The 8,410-nt window shown below is 33.7% G+C and overlaps 1 protein-coding gene across 1 annotated transcript; it reads right to left on the minus strand.

Annotated features, from left to right (window-relative positions):
- Positions 1–1,063: 1,063 nt before the first annotated feature.
- Positions 1,064–8,207, minus strand: LOC110905782. Its single transcript, XM_022151287.1, has 3 exons — positions 7,697–8,207; positions 6,442–6,519; positions 1,064–1,343 (listed from the first exon to the last, which is right to left on the minus strand). Exons 1-3 carry the CDS (start codon positions 7,732–7,734, stop codon positions 1,154–1,156), a joined length of 306 nt encoding a protein of 101 aa, XP_022006979.1. The 5' UTR covers positions 7,735–8,207; the 3' UTR covers positions 1,064–1,153.
- Positions 8,208–8,410: the final 203 nt, after the last annotated feature.

Genomic DNA, 8,410 nt, shown 5'->3' on the forward strand with positions numbered 1-8,410 from the left:
ACGAAAACCGGCCCCGAATAACCTTTATTTCATTAAAAAGCAAATAAAACAAATTCCAGGGGTCGCTCGCGGGCCGCGAAGACTATGTCTTCGACTTACACGGGCCGTGACAGCTCAATATCCGGAAGGAAACTCAAAGGAATCTGAGACAGGGTGTAAACTAGTGTTAGAGGAAATCTCAATAACAGGGATCTCAAGAGGTGGAATAGCAACAACGTCCTCATCTGGCTCTCCATAACCATGGGCGTCATCAGGAGGACCATCAAACAAATCAATGTCAACATTAATCAAATCGTCAAAAGGAAAATCCTCGAGAGGAATGGCCACTAAAGGAACGGGAGCGAGGATTGGTGCCACGGCATGCTCACCATCGGGATGATCGTGAACTGGAATGGGAGCAACAATAGGATCCTCGTCTGGAATGCCATCAGCAAGCGGTAAATCAACACCAAAGTGTCGGGCAACACGAACGGCTGGAAGTCGTCCTCGTCGTCGGATATCATGTCTGGGTCACTCTCAGTGTCGGATGTAAGTATCTCCGGCTCGGGTGCACTCTCGCTATCAGAGGCGAGGGCCATAGGGTCATCAATGTCTGATAACCCATTCTCTGAAGACGACATGCCGTCTGTAACATAACAATCATGACATATGCACATATATTAACCACTAACATTAAGTATGCAGGCAAAGCCAATGCATCATAAAATCATGTAAACGTGTATCCTTATCAGTCCTCACAAATCTTTTCTATCCTTCCTAGTCTCCCAGACTAGACCACCCAGTCTCCCAGACTGAACCACCTAGTAATTGTGCATTGTGTTTCTTGTCTTTTTATTTTGTAAAATGTTTGTTACCCTGGATCTGGGCGTTTCGTGTATGCAATGAAAACATGCTGTAAAATCATTTCGTGAGAGCCCTAATGATTGTATTATAGACTCGAGAAGGAATCCTAGTTCGCTACAATCGAATCTCTGATACCAAACTGTCACACCCTGACTTTTGCAGAAGCGTGATTTGGTGTGACTTGCTTAATATCATTGCATTCAACCATAACAAACAACTATATGATAAATCCAAGATGTTCATCCATTGATTAAGTTTTAAAACATTACAACAACATTGTTTTAAGCCCCAAAAAACACAGACTTCATATTTAGAATACAACACCAACAGGTTTTAAGTTCCATAAGGACTTTTCAAAAGACACTATGAAAACTTGGCCTTGGAATATGTATCCTATCCAGGATAGGGTACATACTCTCAAACCGTACGACACCGGATGACATCTTTTATTCCAAACAACACTTGAAACTTCAACGCCTGTCAGATCCATACTTAATTTCCTGAAATACATGTAGTTTGAAAACATCAACAAAAGTTGAGCGAGTTCATGTGATTTGTATGTGTGCACGAATCATCCTTGTAAACGTTTGTAAGTATGTATGTATGTATTTGTAAACTGGTATGAAGCAACAAGGAACATATCAATTAATGTGTAGCTAATACATTAACATGTGTGAAACGGCGTAGGAAGGCTCAAACCTAGCAGATTTTGTATCGGGCCTCCGGCCGTAAGACATAGTCACCTCATGGGCCAAAACCCCGGTCCACATGGGTGTGGGCTTGCTACACCCAAATAGATCTATCACTCATGTCCCTCGGTCCTAAAGCGAGGATTAATGGTCTTAAGAGTGCGCCTACCCTTTCACATGATCTAACAGTATTTTCCTTAGCTAACCATACCCTTTGTAATTGTTTGTAAACACTTAGTAACATGTACTTCACCCCCGAAGTTATAAAACAAAAACAGTTAAAGAAAAGGGGGACATGAACTCACAGTTTTGCGTTCCTTGTATCCAATGTAACTCAAAGCTTCCTCTAGAACGCACGACTACCTACATGCGTACTACGGTCCATTAGTCGGATAAGTCGTGCCTTAACCTTGATCTTAATTAGTGTCTTGAGTTACATTAGTTTGTGTCATCAATGTTATTCCAAGTATATAATTATTTGTCAAAATAATAAATATTTTAACTTAAATTATATTTATTAAATTTTGGAATAATTGTTAAAACAATATATATTAACTTAATACTTCCCAAGTATTTATACTTACATATCCTTCCCAATGATGGGTGTATTTGTATTCGTATTCTTATACTTGTATATTTTTGCCATGTATGCGGGGTCGTATTCCGGTGTGTATTTATACGTATGAGCATACGTATTTTTACTATATGCATTAAGTATTCTTATACTTAATTTCGTATTAATTTTTCCGGAATGTTATCTTTAATAAAAGTCCACCAATATATATATTTCCAAAATATATATTGTAATAAATATTATTTAGAAAAATTTTTTATAATTTTTCTTTGGCAAATTGGAAAATAATAATCCCATCTTTCTGAAATTGGCTGATAATAATCCCAAGTCAGTTATTAGCCAATAATAATCCGACCTCGTCTAATTTTTTTTATAAAATAAACCGCCGTTAAAATAAGGTTAACGGAGTTAAGTTTTTTTCCGAATTACAAAACGATGTTTTAGGGCTTTTGATCAGAACGAGGATACGAGTCGATTGATGTAAAACTTACCTCGAATTTGTGTTCGAAATGGCTTGAATTTTGTTAATTGGAAGTTAAACACCCGAATTGAAGCACCGTTTTCATGGGTTGGGGGCAGTATTTGAGGTAAGTTTTACATCAATCGACTCGTATCCTCGTTCTGATCAAAAGCCCTAAAACATCGGTTTGTAATTCGGAAAAAAACTTAACTCCGTTAAGCTATTTTAACGGGGGACTATTTAACAAAAAAATTGGACGAGGTCGGATTATTATTGGCTAATAACTGACTTGGAATTATTATCGGCCAATTTCAGAAAGATGGGATTATTATTTTCCAATTTGCCTTTTTCTTTTGGCAAAAATATTTGTATTTTCTCATAAGTTTCAAAAATAATATATTTTCATGACTAACTTGGAAATATATATATATAAACTCATTTTTCTCCAAAAACGATATATCTCATATTTATTTGAGAAAATATATCTTTCACCCCAAAAATATTGTATTTCGTGTTTGTGTAAGAAAATATATATTTCTTAAAAATAATATATATTCTAAAGATTTCAAGAAAAATATATACTCCTATTTGCCAAAAATAGTATATTTTTCCCTTGTCAAAAATATGACATATTCTTGTAGAAATTGTAAAATCATATTTTTGTTTCCTTGGTGTCCAAAATATTATCCTTCCAAAATATATTTTGTGAATAAATTTCCGGAATATTTTGTAAGTCTTACTCCATAGTTCGGTTTCACCAATATTTTGTGTGAAATGTATATATTTATTCCTTGGAATTTCGGTAAAATTTTGGATTGTAATTCTTGGTATTTTGATGTGTTATATTATTTCAAGTCCTAAAATAATATAACTAATACACATAATATACAAATAATTTACAAATAATCACACACATGGTGTCATCTAAATATATATTTCCTAAATACATATTTAGTCACTTTTATTTATAAAAACCAACCTCCAATAATTATAATTTTGTAACAAAATTTATGGCAAAGTTTTTGTAAATCTCCATGGTTTAGAATATACTTGCAAGTGTATGTTAATAAATATTTTTCTAAGTGTTTAGATTTTTAGAAACTTTTGCCATAGTTTCCCCTAAAAATGGAGGTTTCCATGCTTTCAAGCATATCATTTTCTTTTGTAAAATCAACATAATCAATCCACACTCAACAATAAACAACTTTTACTTACCAACTTTGCCAAAAACAAGTAATAATCTACTGCTTCATGAACTTGAATCTTTGTAAAAATTTGTAGGAACTTACTAGTGTTCTTAGTAAGCCTTGTTACCTTCTAAAGTGTGATTAGTTCTTTAAAAACTTCATTTTTAAGGAATATGGATCTTTACAACTTGTGATCATGTTTTCTAAAAATGTTTCTTTATGAATTCTTCTTGTTACACAAGTGTTTCTGCACTTGTTTATCCACCAAAAATATGGTTTGTTTATGTAAGAACCAAGATTTAGTAAACCTTACATTTTTAACTTGGTTTCTTTAGAAATCATCCATAAAATTTCTAGATCTACAAGTATCACAACTTACTTGATCATTATTTTTCAAGAAATCAATGTATTCTTTCAAGTTCATGCTTCTCATAAGGATGATCCATTAACTTTCATCAAGTTCATCCTCTCATCTTGCTAGATTATGTTTTTAATCATGATCTAGCAAGATCATATGATGATCAACATCATTTTCACAAATAATCTACAATCATCAAGCATAACAACTCACATTCATCAAGATTTCTCCTTATTTTAAGCTTATGTTCAAGTTTCATTCTTATGATTCTTAGTGTTCTTCATGATTAACATTATGAATCTTCTTTTAACCACTTAAAATAGAAGTAAAATAGCAAGATCAAGGTTCTTACCACTAGCTCAAGGCTAGGGATGATCAAGAGAAGAAAACAAGAGGATAAAAGCAAATGGTGAAGGTCCTTGATCTTCCGAAAGCTCCAAGCTTCCTTATACGGCTTCTAACATCTTTGTATATGTGTGAAATGGATGGATGAAGTTTGGATGATGGTGGTGATAGGGTGGTGGTTTACGGTCGTGAGGTGGAGGGAGGAAGGAGAGAAGTGTGGGTGGTGAATGTTTGAGAAAATGAATGGTTATGATCTTGATGGTTATATTTATAATCCAACATTACATATTTCCCCAATGGTTTTTATGTCTAATATAAAGGAAACAAGATCTAATATTTAAACAAAATAAATCTAATGTGGGCCCTTGGTGTTGGCCGATTATAGGTGGGGGGGGGGTCTAGGTGTAGGCTTCAACTAGTAATTAGTTAAGTTGGTTACAATCTAAGTATCTAGTTAGGGATTTAGTTAGTTGATATTTATACAGTGTGTTATGATGTTCGGGGACCATTACTAGCTTGGTAATGTTAAAACAGTAATTCTAGTGAAAATTTGGTGTTTCGGGTAGTGTCCGGTTGTTCGGTTGGTTACTGGTTCGTTAAGGTGCTAAACTTTGCAGTTTGGTGTACTTTATGTTACTTTTTGTGACAGTTTTGATTCCCGACACTTAGCAAAGCATTCAGGACCATTTAACCTTATTTCTGCCTGATATTAAGTTGTTTATATGCTGAATTTTGCTGAATTCTGCAGAATTCTGCAATTTATGTGAGTTTTAGGCACTTTCCGGCACTTAAACTATCTCTAGGAAGGCAGTTTTGTGATCCTTACTTTCCTACACACTATTCTAGTGTAATACTTGGTTTCTGGCTCATTCTGTGTCTCAATACAATGTCTGTCTATCTACTGAACTCTGTCCACATTTTTCTGATTTGCTGGATAACTGTGCTAACTGTGTTTCGTGCATCATTTGAGTCAACAAAGTTCCCATGCAATAATGACATGACATTAAGCAATATATGATGCATATGTATGTATATGGTAATAATCAGGAGCAATTTAAGTAATTAATTGTAATTTAGCACACTCATTAAGCATTAATCATTGTCTAATAATTGTACGGATGCATACGAATTTGACAGTTGTCACACGTATACCAGTGATCTACAATCATCAGGTTACAACACGTGTATACACTTTCATATATCTAAGTACATTCATACGTATCCCATTCATATGTGTGTACATACAAGTTCACACTACTTACACACGCTACAGTTCCATATCTACATACATACATACAAGTCACATTCACTTATACGTAAATTGAGCCTTACCTACAAACATATCAACACAAATCAATGCAATTACAAATAAACATAACCGACTAACTTCCAACAAACATGATGAACATTCCCGTAACATGCTGAACATTCCATTAACATGAAGAACATTCCAGTAACATGATAAACATTACATTAACATGATTCCAGTAACATGATGAACATTTCAGTAACATGATGAACATTCCATTAACATGATAAACATTTCAGTAACATGATGAACATTACATTAACATGATGAACATTCCAGTAACATGATGAACATTTCAACATGATGAATATTCCATTAACATGATGAACATTTCAGTATCATGATGAACATTTCAGTAACATGATGAACATTCCATTAACATGATGAACATTTCAGTATCATGATGAACATTCCAGTAACATGATGAACATTTCAATAACATGATGAACATTCCATTAACATGATGAACATTTCAGTATCATGATGAACATTCCAGTAACATGATGAACATTCCATTAACATGATGAGACTATCATCTTAATTTACATTAAGGATGACGAAGTTCATATGAACTTACCTTGGTACTTAACCTTACTTGTAACTTCTTACATGGTTCCCTATATACAACATACCAAACTTCATTTATAAATAAGAAGTGATTCCGCAAATCACTTACCATAAGCATACGTTTCGTACTTGCTTCCTCGCATCCTTCCCGTTAGCCTTCCACGCTTCCACCCACCTTAACATGATCCTATACTTTCATGTCATTATGGTTACCGCTTTATTAGCATACACGCACATTCTAAATTACATTAATTTCACATTCATATTCTATATTGACCTTTACTAGTCGATACCAACCACACAATGCATAAGATAACAATCACATCTTTTCATTCCACATAATTCTTTATATCGTCACATATAACATTTATTGATATAGCATGTGCCTTGCGATTTTCCTAACATTACGTTTGTAGCCAAACGCCTTACTATGCTATTTATGCGCAGTTGACTTTTAGAAAGTCAACTGTCCATTATATGAATTATCAACTTAAGCTCATGCATTCTCAACATTAATAGATTATACTACGGACATCATACACATTTCATACTCATATAGCAAAACACATATGATCATCTAGTTGTATGCACACAAAACATAATCAATTTCTTCCATACTAGTAATATCATGATTTTACAATTAACAACATTGTCCAAGCTTAGTTAACACACATAGCTTCCCAACCTTACTCCTTACTAATATACGCACTTCCTACACACTTAACACCAAATCACATATGATTTCATCTAACCATAAGTAAATCAACACATAATGTGCATCATATTACCCAAGCATAGAGTACAACTTCTAATGCATACCTTTTACCAAATCATATAATTAACCAAAATCCTACATATATTCCATTCAAAACATATTTCTCATGTTTAATTATCACCCAATTACATCATCTCCACACATTATACACTTTCATCCATCATTTGCATACCATTTCATCTATTAATCTCACCTAGGCATTTCAACAAACACTTGGCGTGCGTACTACTTTCTAATCACATTGTACAAGCATCTTATGCTCATCTTCCTACTTCTTGCCTTCATCAATCAAATACAACTAAAATCAACCAAATTCCATACCATACTCAACCTATCTAACAAGTATTCATCACATACAACATACTACATCAAATTTGAACAAGGATTGGACATGGATGATATATGCAAGTCACCATCTTCACCATAACAAACGGGTTTCACCTCAAAACATCGTATTAATCAAAATCATGCATAATCCATTTTCTATATGGTGATTCTAACACATATACATGATTAATTTCATAGAATTTCTTGGGTTAAACATAAATCCACTTCATACAAGATCACCAAATCTCAAATTACAACTTACCACATGTTTGTAAGGTTGAGATGATGATAATTCTTCATTCATGCATAAGATTGGATCATAAATTCGTCACCAATTTAGTGATTCTTGATGAACAAGGGTTTTGGCTCCCTTTGTGTTTCTCTGATGTTCTACGCACACACTCACACCTAAAGTGCAGAATTTTTGGCTTCAATTCCCCTTTTATTGACCACTTCCATCAACTTCCAAAAATGTCATAATTGGCCCTTTTACTTTCCATTCATTCTTTCTATTTACTCTTTTATGTTAACTAAGTTAAACAATCTAGTTAAGTTATTTCATGACATATATCTAGTAAATACCATGTTTATAAAAACTTTGGATTTTTGGGGCGTTACATACTAACGTTGCGTTTGGAAAAAAACAAAAAAAAATACCTAAGTGGATGCCATGTGGCATCCACCAGTTGGGCAACCGCCATGTCTCCACCAATTATAAGCATCTGCCACCTTTCTCCACCAATTGTAAGCATGTACTATTCCCGCTCATGGTTATTGTCTATATAGGTAATTTGAATATTGTTATTAATATATTTTATCTATTTTATAATCTCATATTAATATGTTTTCAACTTTTGTACACGAATCTATATAATATAAAACCAACTAGGGGATCTATACGTGAAACAGTGTGAATTTTGTATATGTACAAAATATAAAATAATGTTTGATGATAGTATTGAGATATTCAAGTAAA

This window comes from Helianthus annuus, chromosome 14, assembly GCF_002127325.2.
Source record: "Helianthus annuus cultivar XRQ/B chromosome 14, HanXRQr2.0-SUNRISE, whole genome shotgun sequence".
Classification (NCBI taxonomy): domain Eukaryota; kingdom Viridiplantae; phylum Streptophyta; class Magnoliopsida; order Asterales; family Asteraceae; genus Helianthus; species Helianthus annuus.